The sequence below is a fragment of the Lepisosteus oculatus genome, chromosome 10 (genome assembly GCF_040954835.1).
Source record: "Lepisosteus oculatus isolate fLepOcu1 chromosome 10, fLepOcu1.hap2, whole genome shotgun sequence".
Taxonomy (NCBI): Eukaryota; Metazoa; Chordata; class Actinopteri; order Semionotiformes; family Lepisosteidae; genus Lepisosteus; species Lepisosteus oculatus.
In genome coordinates this window covers 41440175-41459263 of record NC_090705.1, presented here as the reverse complement: position 1 = coordinate 41459263, position 19089 = coordinate 41440175, and the positions used below count along the sequence as shown (strand labels likewise).

The 19089-nt window shown below is 42.5% G+C and overlaps 1 protein-coding gene across 2 annotated transcripts in view; it reads right to left on the bottom strand.

Moving 5' to 3' along the window:
* lars2 (leucyl-tRNA synthetase 2, mitochondrial) overlaps positions 1–17997 on the bottom strand; it is a 60355-nt gene extending 42358 nt beyond the window's left edge. For both annotated transcript variants that reach the window (XM_015357004.2, XM_069195231.1), the window contains exons 1-6: positions 17782–17997; positions 15124–15371; positions 11236–11364; positions 3400–3491; positions 2180–2240; positions 1005–1094 (exon numbers count right to left, since the gene is read on the bottom strand). In XM_015357004.2, the coding sequence (XP_015212490.2) occupies positions 1005–1094; positions 2180–2240; positions 3400–3491; positions 11236–11364; positions 15124–15354 (603 nt within the window). In that variant the 5' untranslated portion in view covers positions 15355–15371; positions 17782–17997. The remainder of the gene's footprint in view (positions 1–1004; positions 1095–2179; positions 2241–3399; positions 3492–11235; positions 11365–15123; positions 15372–17781) is intronic.
* Positions 17998–19089: the final 1092 nt, after the last annotated feature.

Below are 19089 nucleotides of genomic sequence, written 5' to 3'. Positions count from 1 at the left end.
ACTGGTGAAGACATACACATGGCCTACGTAACACTTAACTCTGCCTTCTGGAACCTCGAATTGAAGAACCGCGGCAGTTTTTTTTTTTAATATGTAGGATCCAACACTTTTAAATTCTGACTTTAACAGGTAAGCGCTACATCCCATCCTGTAAGTAGGCAGTACTAAGCTTTTATTGAATATGATTTGGGAAAATATCATACGAAAACAGAATATCAACAATCAAGTGGATTACAAGTATTTGATTTATTCAAAACTTTAGTCAGGGGAATGCCTGAACAGTCAGAGCTTGATGTTTTAATGATAAATTAAAGTAATCAAGCGGAAGAAAGCTTTCCATCTGACTGGCTTTATTTCAGAAACACACAAAAACACACCTTTCTGAGCCCTTCTGTTCAAACTGACTTAAATACATTCATCCAGGTGCTGACAAAAAAAAATGTCAGTGTAACCGAAGGAAAATGGGTTGCAGACGAACAGTGTTAAGAAGATAAAGAACCAGAAAAATTCTCTAGTGGCAATTTACCACAAAGTAAACTGAGGCAATTTACCATGTCGTGGCAGAGCATCATACAACCAGGGCCTTTAAAGTTGTCTCCGGTGTCTCCGGTTTCTCAGATGACACAGAGACATGCGTCAACGTCTCCTGAGCATTACACAGACACCATAAAGGTGTATTAACCATCAACAGTATTTCATGCACTTCGTCTCAGAACAAGGCCTTTAATGTGACAGACGATTCCAACACCACCTTTACAGCTCACTGCTTTTACACTGTCAATGTCCATGTCTGAGAGTGGTTTATTTTACTGGGACAAGGCAGAAACAGAAAATTGGGTTAATTTCATAGAAATTAAAATGATTTGGTTTCGATGATAATGACAATATTGTATAATTTCCAATTTCTGCAAGAAATTAGGCAATTAACTTGCCAATTAATCCTTGCAGCTGTAAGTAAACAGAAGTACTTTGACACAGACTCATAACACAGCAGGGTCACTCACCTCTTTCTGGTAGGCCAGCCCTGCCTCATACAGCTTGACAAACAGGTACTGTGTCCACTTATAGTAATCAGGCTGGCAAGTCGTGACTTCCTGTGGAGAAAGACAGACGGGGAATGAGCAGAGGGTTTGTATCTCCGAGAGTTTGCCTGCTGACGGAAGAACTAAACAACACGTTCTCCTTAAGGAGCAGTAAAAAGTAGAGAAGAGGAGGGATAAGAGCTTCCATTTTCACTTTGTTCCCTCAGGATTTAGATTTCACACCAATAAATTAGAACAGGTGGGAGGAAAAAATTATAAGTTCAGAATAACCACCGAGACACGTTTACTTCAGAAAATCTCTTATCTCAGGAGAGCTGGAAAAAGTATCAACTTCCCTGAGTCCTGCTCAGCAACTACAGTATTTCAAATCAATTCAGTGATTCTCTCCCTGGCCAAACCAAACTAGACTCACCCATGTAGAACACTTCGCACATCTTAGTAATTTATAAACAGAGCAGAAAAATGAATCAGTTGCCTGTAGCACACTTTAAACGCGTGCGTAACGTTTGGATCAAAACAATTAACGCGCTTAAAACCATCATGATTATCAGAACGTTTTCTATTTGGGACCGTGGTTTCAGTGGTTTTCCCACAATGAATGCCAGGAAATAGTTGGCCTTCATCTTCCCATGGCAGCACAAACAGCTAAGACTGCAGACAGTGCCAAGCAAGGCAAGAGCTTCAATTCATCCCTTTTGCAAGAGAAGGTAACCACAGGAAAATTCCCAATTAAAAGGAAAAATGTTATTCTAAAATTAAACAGGTAATGAACTACAATTATACTGATATTAGAATACACGTAATAAAGGGAAGCTCCTATGAAGGACTCTGGAATGGAAATGCAACACATGGTCGAATTAGTGTTAAAATTAGAATTTGAAATAAATGACGCTGTAAAATAACATCGTGATGGCACTAATTTATGAACCAGGCATTTTTAAATCGGGGTACACGGTGGTGAATCTGCTGCCAAGAAACGGCGAAGCTCTCAAAGAAAACAAAGCACACAAAACTGTTCTTGGGACTTCAGCCTACCGAATGCTACCTCCTCAGACATAGCTGTCTCACTTTCAAACGTGATTAAGGGAAGGGGGCAGGGGGGCTGCAGGTGTGATTGAAAAGGGGTCTCCACTCACCCTGTCCCAGTCGAAACAGAGCCCGAGACTGTCCAGCTGCTCCCTCATGTGCTCAATATTACTGGAAAAGAGAAAACAGCAGTTTCCCCAATTTGTCTTGACCCCCCAGGCTCCTTCTACTTCACTTAAAACAGTTCATGTGATAAATAAATCCTTTACAGTTCTTGACAGTCTTGACAGTTCCAAATCTTTCAATAAAGTCTGGGGTGCTAACGACATTGCACGTACAGTAAACTAGACAGTTTGGGGTTTAACAAAGATGTTTTTCTTGCTGCTAGGAGATTTTAAAAATCCCGGGTTCCAGAAAGAGCAGGGTGGTGGGGTTCTTCACTGTCTGCTGGGCCTGGAGAGAGAAACGCTGTCAGGCTGAGAGTGCCCTCAGGCCCAGCGCTGCTGCCCTGACCAGGGTGCGGTGCCCACTCTGGCGCTGGCCTCTGAATTAACGCAGGACGGCGAAGGAAGGAATCGTCTCACTCCCCAGCCGTTACAGAGGGGGGCGCAGGCGAGACCAGCTCTTTTCCTGCGGAGCGTCAGCCTCCACCGACCGGCTTAATTAGGAGTCAAGGGGCTGAGCCACGTGCTCACAGAGCACCTACCCATCTACAGGTTTCTTCAGTGAGTTAAAATCTGAAGAGGACGTTTCCAAAGCAGCAGGCGAATAAGGAAAGATAAGTAACTGCATCAGAGTGACATTCAAGAATGACACCAAAAGACGTTCAAGAACCATTTTCACCTAAATACTAATGAAACTTTGCACTTTAGGAACCACAGTAATCTTTGGTTTAATGGACGTCACTATCACTGACCAAACCTGCTGAAGGGAAATTTTCTCTGTAAAATCATAAAAATCGGATTTTCCCGACAATTACAGGGAAATGCACGAATAATAAAACTAAATACCACACAGGCTGAAAATTCAGGCATATCAGTGATGCCCCATAGGGGTAGGTCAGTTGCTTATGATGGGTGTCGTTTGTGTTCTGTGAGCTTCAGCAAATCTTCTACAGGATATTTTTGGAACATGAAATAAAGAGCTTGTATAAAAAAGGTACAGGAACACTTTTTAATGACTGTGTTGATTGCAATTGTTAAAATAATTTGACAAAAGATACAGAAAGCATTCATATAGTATATATATTATCTATCATATAATAGTGGGTGCACTGTACTGTCTTTTTTAATCCCTCCTGGGTTCCAATGTGAGGAAAAGCCTGAATTACCTTTTAGTCCACTCCTCCGGGTCAAGTCCGCGCTCTATAGCCGCATTTTCGGCTGGGAGTCCAAAAGCATCCCAGCCCATGGGGTTCAGCACCTGCAGTCACACCACACACCTCTTACTGACGACACGGACCGCCTCCCACCCCGAGATTAACCACTCCGCTTCAGCAAACAGGTTTCACAGCTCCGGCCCACTTCAAATTTGAACATTTCGCAAAAAGAAATCGAACTTTTCTGTCCAACCCAACATCCACACTGTGGTCCTCATTCAAAAAAGTGCAAAGTTCAAGTGCAATTACACACACGTTAGGAAAAAATAAGGGGTGCTCACAACTATAAAATCTTAAAGGACATGCACTGAATACGACGCATGCCCGCCACTGTGTGAGAATGGTGTGGGAAGACAGAATTGGGCAGGTTTATGGTAAGGTAATCGCACAGGATTCTCAAACCTCCCAATTCACATACTAGACGGCGCAGATGAGACGAGTGGTTTATCTGATGACACAGAGCAAACAGGGCAAGCCTCCACTTTCAGGAGAGAGGGAGAAGAGGGATCCAGACCAGAAAGACGCCACTACCCCGCGTTTGTCAAACAAGACAGTCCGCGCTCAGAACATCAAAGCAAGGTTTCTTCCTCTGAACCAATTCAGTGTAGGAGCCATACGATGTTCTAATTTTTGGTTATATTCCTTTAAAACCAGTCCTGTTAATATGGTGATGTTCTACTATTTGAAAACCACGTTGTTTTGTTTACGTACATTGCGCGTATGCCTTTAAGACGGCCCACCGCCGATGTTCATTAACCACCAGCACTAAAACCAGGCCTTCCTTAGCAACGAATCAAGGTTCTGCGCTGCTAATGAAAGACAGCTTGCGTGGCACGGACATGCGGAAGAATGCACCAATTCCTGCTGATAACAAGGGTCCAGGGAGGTGGCCTGAGTGGGGAGTCTGGTCACTACAGCAGTCCACTCGCAGCGACCCATGGGTGACTGACTGCACGGCTCTGTGTTGGTCAAGTTGTGGGAGCTACAGCACCCTCACACACCCTCGCCCTTCCAGCAGACTCGTCTCAATGGGACAATGGGGTGGCAGGATACTGTTCAACTAATTCATCCTGTAATGTAAATGTACTGTAGGAGGCTGTGGAGATCCTATGTTTAGATCTCAATATGTTCAAATGTGTTTAATTTCTTATTGATGTCATTGGGTTTAGAAGTAGATTTTTTCTTCATTGGCTTTGTCTCATGAGTAAGTCTCAAGACTGTGGTCCTTAAGATATTTTTATGACATCTAGTAGCAGCGACAAGATTGTAAGCATTTCACCTCATCTTCTAAACATTTTAATTTTTCCTTTTCAAGTTTTATTTTACACTTACATAGAATACAAAATAATATGCCTTCTTAAAACTGCCCTGACAGTCTCCGAAAGAGGTTTTCTTAAGTAAACAAATCTGGGAATTCAGGAAGAAACTGAGAACTGCACAAAACACTTATAAAATGTCAGTGTCAGTAGTTTTGACTCCTCAGAAAACTCTGTGGATTCAGACATAGAATGTTCTTCAAGGTTTAGAAATTTGCAGTAAACTAATTACAGAGCTCTGCTACATATACTACTCTACTAAACATTGTGCTATTTTACTCAAATAGAATTGTAAGTATTTTTTTTTTAAATCCCGGTTGTACATTAGCCATAACTAACATAAACCTGATTAATTACATTTTTATAAAGCTTATGAAATCATTAGTTAACAGGCCCAAGTAAATCCACTGAAAGCTCAGTTTCAGAGTAAAGACATTGAAGCTAAAAGACACAACTGGGTCGTGAAGACTTCAAGGTCTTCTTGAAGTTATAAACTGGTAGAATTTTTTGTGCCAATTTAACAAGCAACAACAACAAGTTAACAAGCACTAAATTTAAGGCACTTTGAAAGAGATGGACGTCAGAGAGGAGTTCATAGCAGTGTCTTTTTCAGAAGTATCTGTGTTCCTTCCCTTATCTTTCTGGCAGCCATTTCATAGAAATCTCAGTAAATATTGTTCTTCTGCTAACTGAGTTATAAATATCCAGTCTAAGAAGCAAGCGACTAAGAAGGAAGTGCTGTATACTGAGCACAATGACTCTAACAAAAACAAAGCTTTTGATGATGTGGAATAAATCTGTAGCCTAGGTAACTGTAAAGGACTTAATTCGGCAAGCAGAACATTAAATATTGTATTAGCAAAGCTAACGATCTTATAATTCAGTGCTGCTGTAGGCATTAGGAGATGAGATCAAATTCTTTTATTTCCAGAACAGCTACAGTATAACAAACGGTAGCCTTTTAACTTAATACTCTCATCGCTAATTCTTAAAAAACATTAAAACAGAAACATAAATGAGTAGCTAAGAACGTGTTGTTTTAAACTATCACACTTTTTACATACTTGCTGTCTCAGCCTAAATAACGGTTGACATTGCATTATATTTCTAGCAAAATCTCATCTCATTAAAAATACCGCTCCGAGATAAATGCTTGGAACTAGACAACAGACGGAGATAACTGTCTCACACTCATCTTAAAGAATAAGACTATTATACGTATGGGACTATTACAGTTACCCGATTTGTTTGTACTATAAAAAAAAAATTTCAATAAAAAAAAAGTTCAGAATGGATTGCCCTTGTATAACTGTAAGCTGTATATAAACACCATAATGCCACAATGCTGAACTCAGAAATCAGCCCACTTTCAGACGCAATAGAATCCTTCTTCTAGGACAAGGTGGAGAGGTACCTGTGCTGTCACATTACAAATCAGTAAGAGTGTGGAAACGGACTAAAAAGTCCATCTAGAAACACAAGCTTTGGACAGGACAAGACAACACACAACTGGTCTGATAAACCGGACGGCAATGATCCACATTCACAAATCTGAACTGCATTCACGCATCCTTGATTGTTAAATACTGTATAGCTTACTCTAAGGGAAGGTGTAGATATGTGTGTGTATGTTTTACAGTAATGAGGTGTATCTCACTGGACGGGTGGAATTTGCAAGTTAAACACACTCCGCCAGCAATTACTTTGTCGCAATACCCACGGTCCTTCTCAAAGCACAGCCCGTTTCTTGTTAGTTTCCAAAGCCATGGGGAATTTGCTGAAGAAGTTTGAAATGTCTCATTAGCCAATTAGAGAGCAGAGCTCAGCAGCGGCTTAAGACAGTGTCTCACAACCGCGTTCAATCTGTTGAAAGAAGTGTTCTTCATGCCCAGTCGGAAAAATCCCAAACTGATTTTGCCTTTCTGCAATTGTTCTTTGCATAACAGGCGAAATGGTTCAGCGGTTGCTTCAGAAAGTCATTTCCTTAAATACCAAGCCTCTCAAGTCCAGCCATTCAAAGATATGAATATTCTGTATATCTCTGGGAATAACTACTTGCAGCAGAAGCTTTCATTACATTATTTCAGTAAGTGCCATTCTGAAGATTGCTAACAATGCAGGCCGGATAAGACAAGAGTCCACTAACACATCTAATAAGAAACATTCGACATTATAGTTATTGTAACAGATTCATTTATATATCTAAACATTCCTAAAACTCCGGCCTGGATTAAAATTATTTGCAAAACCAGATCAGAAAGTTAAAACACGTTAAAACTAGATCAGCATAAATACTTGAACTTCTTGGCAAAGGATTGGCATTTGACCTTTTAAATGTTAAGAACAGATCAGAATTGACACAATACATTGCCAAATGGATACAGCATTCCAGGAAATAATATCAATTTTTTTCAGCTTTGGCATGATTGTATTTTAAAGGGCACATGAAATTATTTTAAAAGTATGGTACTGTAATTAGAATGCCAGGCAGATGACGGTGATCTTTATAATGAGCAAGACACTGCAGAAAAACAAAAGCTTTGCAAGATGATTTAAAGGCCACACAAAAACAGTTTCAATGATGAATCGCAGCTACCTTGGCTGAACAAATGTCAGCCTTTTGAAAGTAACGGGACTCGTTTCCTCTTTATCACCATGTCTGCTTAAAACAATAAACAATAGGGTTCAGGGAATAAGGCCAAAATACTTGCAACCGCAGAAATTAACTGAGGCAAAGAGAACACAGAATAAAACATGTCTTCTACTCTACAAAGAACTAGAATATCTCTGCTCACCTGACAATAGCTGCTGATTTGCTTGTTGGCAAAGGTTTAGATTCTGGTCAGACAGATAGATATCTATCTCGTTCATCATCCTCTGGTCTGCACACAGAGCCTCAGGTTTATGATATAAAGGTTACCTCAAAAGACTGAACCTGATTACATTATGGCCATGAATCAATAAAAATGAATGTAAGTATTTTTGAAGAATCTTAAATTAAGAACATAGAGATGAAAGATATTGAACTAAGATATAGAAGTAACTGGGCAAGAAGAAAATTAATTTGAATTTTAATATGTTATGTAGCATGACTTTTCATTTAAGATGAAAAGCTTTTAGTCCAAAAATGTATTAAAAAAACAATAATAAAAAATTTATGAGGGCATACTGTAAAAAAGCAACAATGCCAGTACAAACCACTCCACATCACATCCTACCACTAAAATACAAATTCTCTGCCTCAGACCTGAGCGTGATTTCATGCACTCTGGATATACAGTACATATGCAAACCACATTTCATACATGAAAATAGAGGAAATAAGCCAGCAGCTCAGTTTGCAGCATAAAAGGTTAAAGGCATCTTACTATTCTTGATCTGCTTGATCTATTCTTGAGCCGAAGGACAGCTTCGTTGTCCTTCCCTACTCAGAATAAAAAATGTGTTGCATACAAGGTTACATCGATTGATCACAAAACATAGAGGAAAGTCTAATTCAACAGTCAAGTGGAGAAGTAAGATTAAATAAGACAAATAAGATAACATTCAGGCAATAAACAAAACCTTTTTTAAGCCAGTTATGCAAGGGGTAAAACTCTTGAACTCTTGCAAAGGGCTCACCATGAACGAGGTTTCAAATGACACCTGTACATGAACACATTTCATTTCAAGCCAGAACTATCACTTTATCTGAAGACCCCTGCAGCACAGTCACGCAACAAGCCCCCTCCTTCCGACACGCTGCAGCAAAATTAAATAGACGTACTAAATGACAAGACTCAACCAAAGGATGAGAATTTTGGGGAAAATAAAATATACACTTGACTCTCTTGGATCTCCCACTGCGACATACAGCTATGTTCTTAACTTTTTCTTAGCTTAAAAATAAGAAAAGATACATTTGCATGCTTTGATAAGCAACAGCGCCGTTAGAGACGCGTAAACTCAAGCTTCCTTTTTTCTTTCAATCTAAAAATGGCGTCCTCTACATCACACTGTTTCGAGAAAGGTTGCCGTCCTCAAAGCACACAGTATATGACTCTACCCCTCTCTCGAACTGCTGAAGAGCGCGTTCATTTGAAATTCTGAAAGAAAACATCTTGCTCCCCTACAGTAGATTATAAACGCATTTGACAGCATAATCATTTTCCAAGTTTTTGTCATGTGTAATGCTTTCATGGAAGGGAAACATTGGGTAGACCCGCTTCAGACCTTTTTCCAATACTAAAACCGAAGTCTACTTGAACATAATATTATCTTGAAAATATTCTAAGAATGCCTTTCCAATAGACTGGAGTGCTAAGCATCCTGTGATTCAGGACCTTTCTCAGCGCACTGCTACCCCCATCTCTATAAGAAGTGTATCAAATGGGAAATCACCACCTTCCATACAGAGCAGCCCATTCAGCCCAGGGCGCACAGAAAAATAAATGGATGGAGACGTTCAAGACAGCTGCCCAGGCCACAGTGGGGTCAACTCCAGGGGGCTGGACGAGCACGAGCTGAGAGTCAGAGGGGCCTCTGGTCAGGTCAGTAGAGCTTCAGGCACTACCCTTCCTGCACCATCTTCTTCCTCCTCCTCCTCCTCCGTCAAACCGGCGCTGGAACACGCGGCAGCCCCTCAGCTCCAGCGTTGCCAGAGCACAGCCCCTTTCTTCTCCCCATTGGCGCCCCCCAGGGCACCCCAAAGCAGCTCGGCTCAAGAGCACCTGTCAGCTGAGTGACCCGCCACGACCCCCCACCACCACAGGCTCCCGGGACGGGGACCGAACGGATGTTTGAAGGGAACGCAAACCCGGCAGTCGCATTTGAATCTCCTTCGTTTTCAACAAAAAAAAGCGCTGACATTTCTGGCGTGGCTCCTTGCCCCCTTTTCTTGCCAAACATGTATTGTTGCATAAGCCGGGGGAAGTGCTTCCAGACGCTTCCTCGGACTTCCGACACTGCGAGCGCTTGTGGCCGCGTGCCCACGCAGCGTGGACCGCGCCTGGCCCATCTGGTGAGCAGCGGGGCGTAAAGTTAGGGGGCTTTACCTTGGCCTGGAGCCAGAACACGAGGCAAGTGTGAACTGGCACTATCTGTCTGGCACGACCGGGCGCCTGGAATACCGTGTTGGAGATGGGAGCACGTGGGCGGCAGAGCTGGCCGAGAGACTCTTGGAAAAAACAACGTTCTAATTCGGTCATCTACACCACAATAGAAATCCCCCCCGCCCCTCTTTCGGAAACTAGAGAAAAACTCAATTTTACAAGTTTAGTCGGAGAGCTGATATCCTCCTCAGACGAGCACCGATTAGGCTGCAGCCAAAGCAAAATCCAGGCCGGGAGGGAGGGAGAGAAAGATCAGGAGGCGAAGTTAAAGTGCTTCACGCCCAGCAGAGAGGACAGGCCTGCTCAGCCAGAGGCTGGTGGTTACCTGGATGCCCCCTATCTATCCTCTCCCTCCCTGGAAAGCAGGTCAATGATGGCTGAGAGAGCTGTCGCGCTCCCTGGGGGGAAAGGAGCTCATTAAACGCAGTCTTCACGGCTGCTACTCCAGCCTCACCTGAGCACTCCACACAGCCACCTCCTGCGTTCACTTCTGCACTAACAAACCGAAGGGAAAGGTGTGCACGCACACCCACACACACAATTACATCGTTAGCCGTGCCTCTGCAGTTCTGAACAAATTATGGCCACACTGCGACGGCACAGAGAGAAGTTTCTCTTCTTCTGGCTTTTACGGCGACAAAACAGTTACAATTCAAATAAATTATACTTATATAAAGGATCCCCCACCGGATTATCTGGAAGCACGGCTTTAGAAAATTACGTTTTTTTTTTATATAACGCGCCACTGCTTTCTTCTGTGCTTCTGAAAACACTTCAGGTCACTCATCCAGTACGTGCTCCTTCAACCATCTTAGATTCATTAGTATAAAGCAGGAGCAGGATTATCAGTGTCCCTCTGCTTGTGGGCAGCCTGCATTGGAGAATGATGCATTCCTGCCTTCCTTAACAGCGAGACAAATGAGTGGGGGAAAAACAACGATGGACACAGTTGTGTCAGCATGCCCAGAGAGGCTGGGCAGCCAGCTGACCTTGGACCCCTAGAGGGTTCTTTCTCTCCTTACAGAAGAGTTTTTGGTTCCTCTCCTCTGTTGTCTTCTGTCTCTTTCTCTTTCTGTATTGGAATGTCCTGTACTGTCACACAGCTTTGTTAAGTGCCTGGGGCCAACCTTGTTGTGTAAGGCGCTATATACAAATAAACTGAATTGAGCTGCGTTTAAAAAAAATAAAAATTCATTTTAAAAATTCACTGTACTTGAAAAAGGACACCGTAATTATCCTTATTTTAGAAAACATACAGACGGCAGTAGATTCTTTAAGGGTGCGACAAACCTGAATAGAACAGAAATGTTGCATTAATATGATAGACAGAAGGAAGGGCTGAAGCCGAGTCATGGGACAGTACTGACGTTCTCAGGACCCACCTGCTTTCCTCTCATCCTCTGGAAGTGGCCGATGGTGTCGCTGATAGTGTACACTCGAACGTGCCCCATATGCAGCTTTCCAGAGGGGTAGGGGAACATGGACAGCACATAGAACTTCTGTCGCGATTTCTGAGGAGCAAAGACAAGGAAACAGACCTGACAGTGAACCTAGGGCAAGGAAGAACCAAACCAGGCCTGTAGGACTTCATCGCTGTGATCATTGAAAGATTTTCACATGAAGACAACCAGCATTTTGACCTATTAAGTACATAATTTCTTCAGTTTAATCAGTTTAGATCTCAGGTAGAATTCACACCAAAACAAGCAACAAAGCAATGTCACCATGTGAGCAAGGCTGTGGAAAATAATTGTTCCACATTCTGGCATACAAACATTAAAAAAAGTTACTGATGCAAAGGGCACAGTTTGGCCCATCTTGGCTCCTCCTGTTTTTAGTAGTTAATCTATGCAAGTATCTCAGCCTGTCACTCTATGAAAGATTCTGGGGTGTCAAGTCAAACACCACAGCTGGGCAGCTGTTATAGACTCCTACAGTTCTTCATGGAAAAGGGCCTCTCCGGGTCTCAGATCAAAAGGCACTTTTAGATCCGAGACAGTTAAAATATGTCCTCTGATTTCTGCTTTGGAGCCAATTCTGAAATCCATTGACATAACCTTTTGAGTATTATGAATACTGAATTCAGGTCTTCTGATAGCCTTGTTTATGTTGATACCGCAGTTTAATGGGGATTTCAATGTTCACTGTGATGCATAACACTCATTAGTGTTTAAAAGGGAACCAAAACCCAGATACTTAAAACGATCCCACAAACCTATTTACAAACACTCAGAACCAGAAGAGAGTCATGAAAACCTTATTTATGAGTCCTAGTACATCCCTCGGTCTTCTGATCTTCTGAGATGATGCCTGTTCAGATGTGCAGCTCCTCAACAGAATTAATATGAGCAGCACCCACAGTGTGCATGTACAATCACGGTGATTCATAAACCTCTTTGAAAGTGATAGACAAAACCTATCCCTGCGACACTGCATTAATCATAAGAAGTCGAATGGTTTTGAATTATTCAGTTTGACTACTGCCTTCATTTACATAAGCAATGGCGATGCAACTTGGTATTTGAAACACAAACACTAAAATGTTTTCTTGAAGCAGTCCCCATAGTGAACTGTGCAATAGTCATCTAGGCTTTTCTTTATGCACGTGGGATACTCACTAGGTCTACACACTACTTTGTGACCTGAACAACAGATGAGTTCAATTAAGTGTCGAAATTTCATCAGAATGTAAAGAGAGTGTAATGACTGAATTGTCAACTGATTGACAAAATCATCTCACACGAAGGAACAAATTTAAATGAACCAAAAATAAAACCAATTAGTCAGAGTGGTGGTAATTAAGAAGCAATTACCCCAAAATTGATTCTGTCCACTTAAATCAATTCATATAATTTGAACCTTGCTTGCTTTCACACTGCATAGAAGGAAGGCTGCAGCTGAAACAGAAATCCAATCTACCAATTTCATCCCATGCTCACAGCTTCAAAAATGAAACACAGGCAAGTTTGCTTTTGTTTTCGAATAAAAATAATTTCGAGCTTTAAAGGAGAGACGTGTCCTGTGAAAGAAGAAACTAGTTTTTTTGTTTAAAAATACAATAAAGCACAGCACAACAGAGTTAGAAAGATAGTGCAAATAAGGATTAAAATAAAAAAAAGATTCAACAGCCTGTAAGACTCTTGATTTGACAAAAAGCTGTGGCTATCCTGCTGTGACCGAAGGCAGATTCAGTCCGTGGTCTGATCAAGCTGTACAGAGTCTCTCTTCTCTGTGAATTAATGTTTGGTCAACACTGTGGGCCATTCATAAACAATGAAACTTTAGCTTAACACTGCTTTGACTTTTAAACTCCTTTTATTCCAACCCACTGCGACGAGGGCTGAATGTTCAGTTCCGCTGTTGTCGCCAGGTATTGACGAGTCACAGAAGGGAACGGACGAAATGGCATTTGCACAGCAAAACAGTGAAACACTTTGTACAGCCGAGTCGGTACTGTTTAACGCTGGTCTTGAAATTTACCTACTCTCCTTTGACCTTACTGTGCAGAGTCCCTGGAGGATTGCTGGAACTGCAGCTGAGACGTATTACCATCAGGTTTCTAGGTGAGCATGTATTTTTACATGCGCACATTACTGTATTTATGATTCAGCCTGCGGCTTTTACTAAACTGAATCCAGACATTAAAGCTAATATGCCAGCAAGGTAACCTATGAGAAACATAATTGAGTGCGATATGTTTTGTGATGTGTTCTGAATGTTACATGTTGTTATGTGTTATACTGTACACGTGCAATAGAGTGATGTGCAATGTGTTTCTTATTTTTTGTAATAGAATAATGTGCAATGTTTTTCTTTTCTTCTTTTTTTGTTTGTTTGCATTCTATTTAAATGTACAGGAGTGCTGGGTGTCCGTTAAAAATTTCCCTCAGAGGGACAATAAAATCTTATCTTATAAGCTAACCTTAAGCTTCAAAGAACAAGCTTGTCACCGAAACAAAAGTGTTTGATCGGAGCTGAACGGCCTGAACAGCACGACGTCCTTGGGAAATACGCTGCGCACCAATGAAATGGGAAAGGAAATACCTTTTGTGTTACTAGTCTTCTAAAAGCAAAGCTGACACAGAGGACAAGGAGCTATTTACGTTTCCTTTGGGTGTTATATTATAATGCCCATTAAATTCTACTTTGGGCTTCGGGATCAACGCATGAAGAGTTGCTTCCCTTGAAGGAGACGTAACGGAATACGCTTTCGGCAGTAGCTGAAGGAGAGACTCGCACACTATTATTCTGTCAGATCAGGTCATTTGTGCAGATCCAACAGGAGTAATGGGGTCCTAATGAATCTATCAAGAAGGAGCCGTCATCACAGTGATTACATTAGAAGTGCGAACATTAATTCTTAAAAGCAGTTGTTTTTCTATACCTAACAAATAAACCGACAGTAAAATAAACACCCAATCATCACATTTCTCTATGTTATTTACGTGGAAGGTACAACTCCCAGTCTTTAAAAGGAGGCCTCTCTGATGACTGAGTCTCTGATGTCCCCGTATTTTGCGTCAGAGGCGCAGCCAGGATTTTGAATTTGGGGTGACAGAGGGGTGTCCTTTGGGGGTGACATGCCTATATGATATTACTTGCGTTCTGAGATAGGAAGGACTGCTAAAAGGTGAACCGCTGTTCTGCTCTGCACCCGTTGCCCTAGTAAACCCTGGTAACCAGTGTGAACTGACGCACGAGGCAAAGCTGAAAGACCGCGCGACGCTCACCTGGCCCCAGAGGAAAGATCTACATCGGTCGGCCGCATATTTGCCCACACCGACCAGTCACAGCAGGGGCCACATGTACACGTATTATTCTACTGTTCTCCGATTCAACGGCACACCTTATTGTTATCACGATTGTGCCTGTGCTGATTGAACCTTGAGGAACAACTTTACGCTAAAACTTTTTTTTTTTAACTTTCAGGGGAAAAAATCCCATTTCTCCATCCGTTTTATTTCGCCTCCCAGGACACAACGTGCCAGCTCAGGCGGGAGACTGACGCAGAGTCAAACCAGAGTGCCAGCTCAGCGCGGGGCTCGTTTGTGTTTGTGTGTTTTTTACACCGGAGCTGGGAATGAAGCCTCTGTAACTCTTCACTGTGGGGTCAGCGCGTTCTGGAGGAGCGCGGGCCGAGATGGGGGGAAAGGGAGGCGGACTCTTCCCGGGAACTGCTGTCCGGCGCATACAGGGAATGAGGTCTCCCCTCTCTCCCTCACCCCCCCGTGCCACGGCAGCAGAAGCCAGATTTCGTGGAAACGTCTTACGTCTTCGGGTGCCCGTCGGCGCCAGTGCTCCTTGATGAGTGGGTGCCACCACTGCTCCACTCTGCGGCGCGTCTCGGCCCGGTAGTCCCTCTCCCACACGCCCGTCTCGCTGTAGATGGTCCGGCGGCTCACAGGCAGGCTGGGCCCTGCGGCGAGGAGGGCCGCCCAGGCCCGGTTCAGCCCGGCCGGGCCCAGGGAGCGCCGCCCCACCTGGCACAGAGCCGCCCGCATCGCCCGCTCCCAGGCACCTGCAGCGGGGGAAACACATCCGCACACAGCGCTGAAACACCGTCTGGGAAGCGGTTCTCCTGCCCCACAATCCAGTGCAGGAACGAGGGTCGAGGACGTCAGAGCACAGGCAGAGGGCGCAGGGCAGGACACACCCCGGGTGGGACGCCAAGCTCCTACATTCTATTCCACGCAAAGAAGAAAACAAGAAGCTGAGAAGTGCGTGCAAACTGGGTCACGCACCGTACAGCTTCAGAAACCGGGTTTCTGTGATCCTGCCTGGAAGACCCCTGAGGACAGAGTCAATGCGCAGGCATGCAGGGTTAAACACAAGTCTTCCCGGCCTTGGGGATGTAAACTCTGCAGACAGCTGAGTGCGAAACCGCTCATTCAAGAATTCAGACCAGGAGAACCGCCCGTTTCACACCACCGCCAAAAAGAGAGTTTTCAAAACACACCGCGTTCATTTGCATTGTCTGAAAACGAGGAAAAAAAAAAACTAATTTCCTACATCAGTTCCACAAAGCCGCTGGATAAAACCTTCTCAAAACTCTTATTAAAGGGATTGAATGCATCTGCCAGGGCAGAGGTGCTGACTAATCGCTTGTATTCAACAGGTGTGACCTGCCTTACATAAGCAAACCCACCCACCTATTTATGTTTTGAGGAACAGAAATGCAGACACGAGGGACCTCCCCATTGTGATGAGAGCTGGGGCTGCGCACTCCCCCAGCTACTGTGCAGACAGCTATTCAAGCTTCTGTGCCTGGCTGAAAGAGCCGGGCTGTTGCTATGGATACAGTGTTACCCGTTAGCTAGCTGCATCTGAAAAGGTCCTGGAAATAATTCAGCGTGCTTATAAAATGCCTCGGTTCATCCTACAATGCATAACTCCATTTCAGCTGGAACACAATACAGACTTTGGACATCAAAGGCTCCCGAACAAGCTTGTGCTATGGGGACAGAGGATAATTAACTGCAATTTCTTTTCACGACTAATTTCCCCACGTATATTACAGAGTAGAGTTCAGAGGGGGCAACGCCTAGGTCTCTTCACACTTCTGAAGACGCTTCCACAGAGTTGATTCGAGTGGATGGTTCGAAGGTTTAGGACATTTCGAGTGATCCTACAGCAGCGGCCTGACCACTCTGCCGAAAATGGTGAAAATGAGTTTGATTGGAGAGCAGACGGGAAAACTGCGACTAATACAATCATACTGTACTCTGGAAACTGGTTAGGTCTGAAAGGGCCAAAGCAGACAGACACATATTTATAAAAAATAATATTTATAACATTAAAGGTTGTGATTACTAAAAAAAGCATGGAGGATATTTCGGTTAAACATATTTGTAACAAGGTGACAATAAAATATGTTCTATTATATTTTCTCTCATTCCACCATTGTCAGGTTGTGTTTCAGTAAGATTTGCAACACACTGGATATTCTGGTATTTATTTTCACTTGTCTCACAGAAGTCACTCCGCATGCATTCCACAGAGAAATGGCTTAGCTCTATACCCTCGAATTACCGTATCTAGAGTGAACTCTCACAAACGCAATTTGTTTCTTTGCAAACAGTATTCGTGAATTAAATGGGAGCTCAACCTGGATGGTATCCTTAAAGAGAACTCGGATAATATTTACCAGGACACAAGAGATATCCATGTTTTCTGTGCTGCGGATTACAAAATCATTAACACATTTTCTATTAAATTCAGTGATGTATAAAATAAAATAATATGCACAATATATATTTTTCAATGCAGGAGGAAAAGGACATAAAATGAACTGGGCAACAAAAAATAAAATATTTCGTACAAAAACCTACGTTATCATCAGTTATGACTTATAATAAAATAATAATAATAATAAATTATTAAATAAACAAAAATGCCTGAGAATCAGCAGCCCAGGATCTTTGGTTGCAAGACAAACTGAAAAATAAGCAGGGGCTACTTCATGCCAGACTGAAAAGTCTACCAGTGGATTATTATGGAAAAACAATGTTGAAATATTGAAACAGGGTTAACTTTAGAATTCGTTAATAATACGAAAGTGAAATGTAGTCCAGCTACCTATTATCACTACTTATCAGTTCACTCGATTTTTTACCTTGATATTGAGTCTCCAAGGAAACATCTTATTACCGAAGGTTAACAGCTGTTATAAAGCACACATGTTCTAATGCTATTGTAAAAAATAAGTTTCATTTTAAGGTAAAATGTAAAAACAAATGTACACATTTTGAATTTTAAAGCATAAATGTCACTATCACATCTTCAGATACAATTTGTATGTGCATTTCAGACAATTGTTCTCTTGATTTATGTTTTCATGTACACATCTTAATATTAAAATTAAAGTGCTCAGCATTTTTATTATACAACTATATACAACGATACAACTATAATGGTTTTGCAGTACTTACTGTACAATAAAGCAGCCGGGTCCTTGTCTTGAAGACCGGACTCTGCTTGAATCTGTGAATTTAGTACTCCATGTTAAAAAAAATAAAGGAAAGCCTTTGCTACGCCAAAACCTTAAATGCAATATTAACCAGGTATTTTCTGACACTTCATTTATGATGCATGACCCGAAAGTGAATAACCACAGTAAACGCACACTCTCAATGCATGGGGGCCGCCATCTTGTTCAAATCAAACTTTATTAATTTCTTTAAAAATTGAACACAACACAGTATAGCACAGGCTTTAACCAACAACAAAGTCAAAGGCTAAACTGATCGGCATTTTTGCGAAATACGCTGTAACAATCAATTTGAAAAGGTGAACACTATACGTATCCCTCGAAATTTCTGAGTAGAAGAAATTAATTATAGGACATACAGATATCAGATCACTTTCACAACAGTTTCCGATCAGTTTCCCAGGGATGGGAAACATAGGGATAGATACATCCATTCATTTTCTCACTGCTTTACCCAATTCGGGTCATGGAGCAGCCTACCCCAGCAAATGACTGGGGCGTGAGGCAGGACACGCCATGGACAGGACGCCAGTCCACTGCAGGGCAGAGGCAGACACTTAACACACACACACTCACACCAGGGACAGCTCTCTCAGAAGCCAATGAACCCACCAGTGTTTCTTTGGACTCTGGGAGGAAACCAGAGCACCCAGAGGAAACCCAAGCAAACACAGGGAGAACATACGAACTTCACACAGACAGCACCGCAGGAATCAAACCCAGGGCCCCAGCGCTGTGTGGCAGCAATGCTAAGTACTACTATGTAGCCCAGGATAGATGTATCTTGTTACTATTATGTAAACATCTTCTCATAATTTCAAATGTAAGAGAGGTGCGGTGGCACTGTGGCTAAGGATCTGTGGCTGGAAGGTTGCTGGTTCAAATCCCGCGTCTGGCAGAGGAATCCTACTCTGTTGGGCCCCTGAGCAAGACCCTTAACCCCAACTGCTCCAGGGGCGCTGTATAAATGGCTGACCCTGCGCTCTGACCCCAAACCTCTCTCCCTGTCTGTGTGTCTCATGGAGAGCAAGCTGGGGTATGTGACAAGACAAATTCCGAATACAAGAAATTGTTATGTGGCCAATAAATGATGTGGTTATTACAATATATGAACAGCTATCCATATATTAGGCCTTATCTATAGAAGTTAAATTATTTTTGTAGATGCATTTCATTATGCATTTATTTTCATGCACCGTGCCTTTAATCACATCTAAACCTTATTTCTACAAGCGTTAGTCTTAACTTT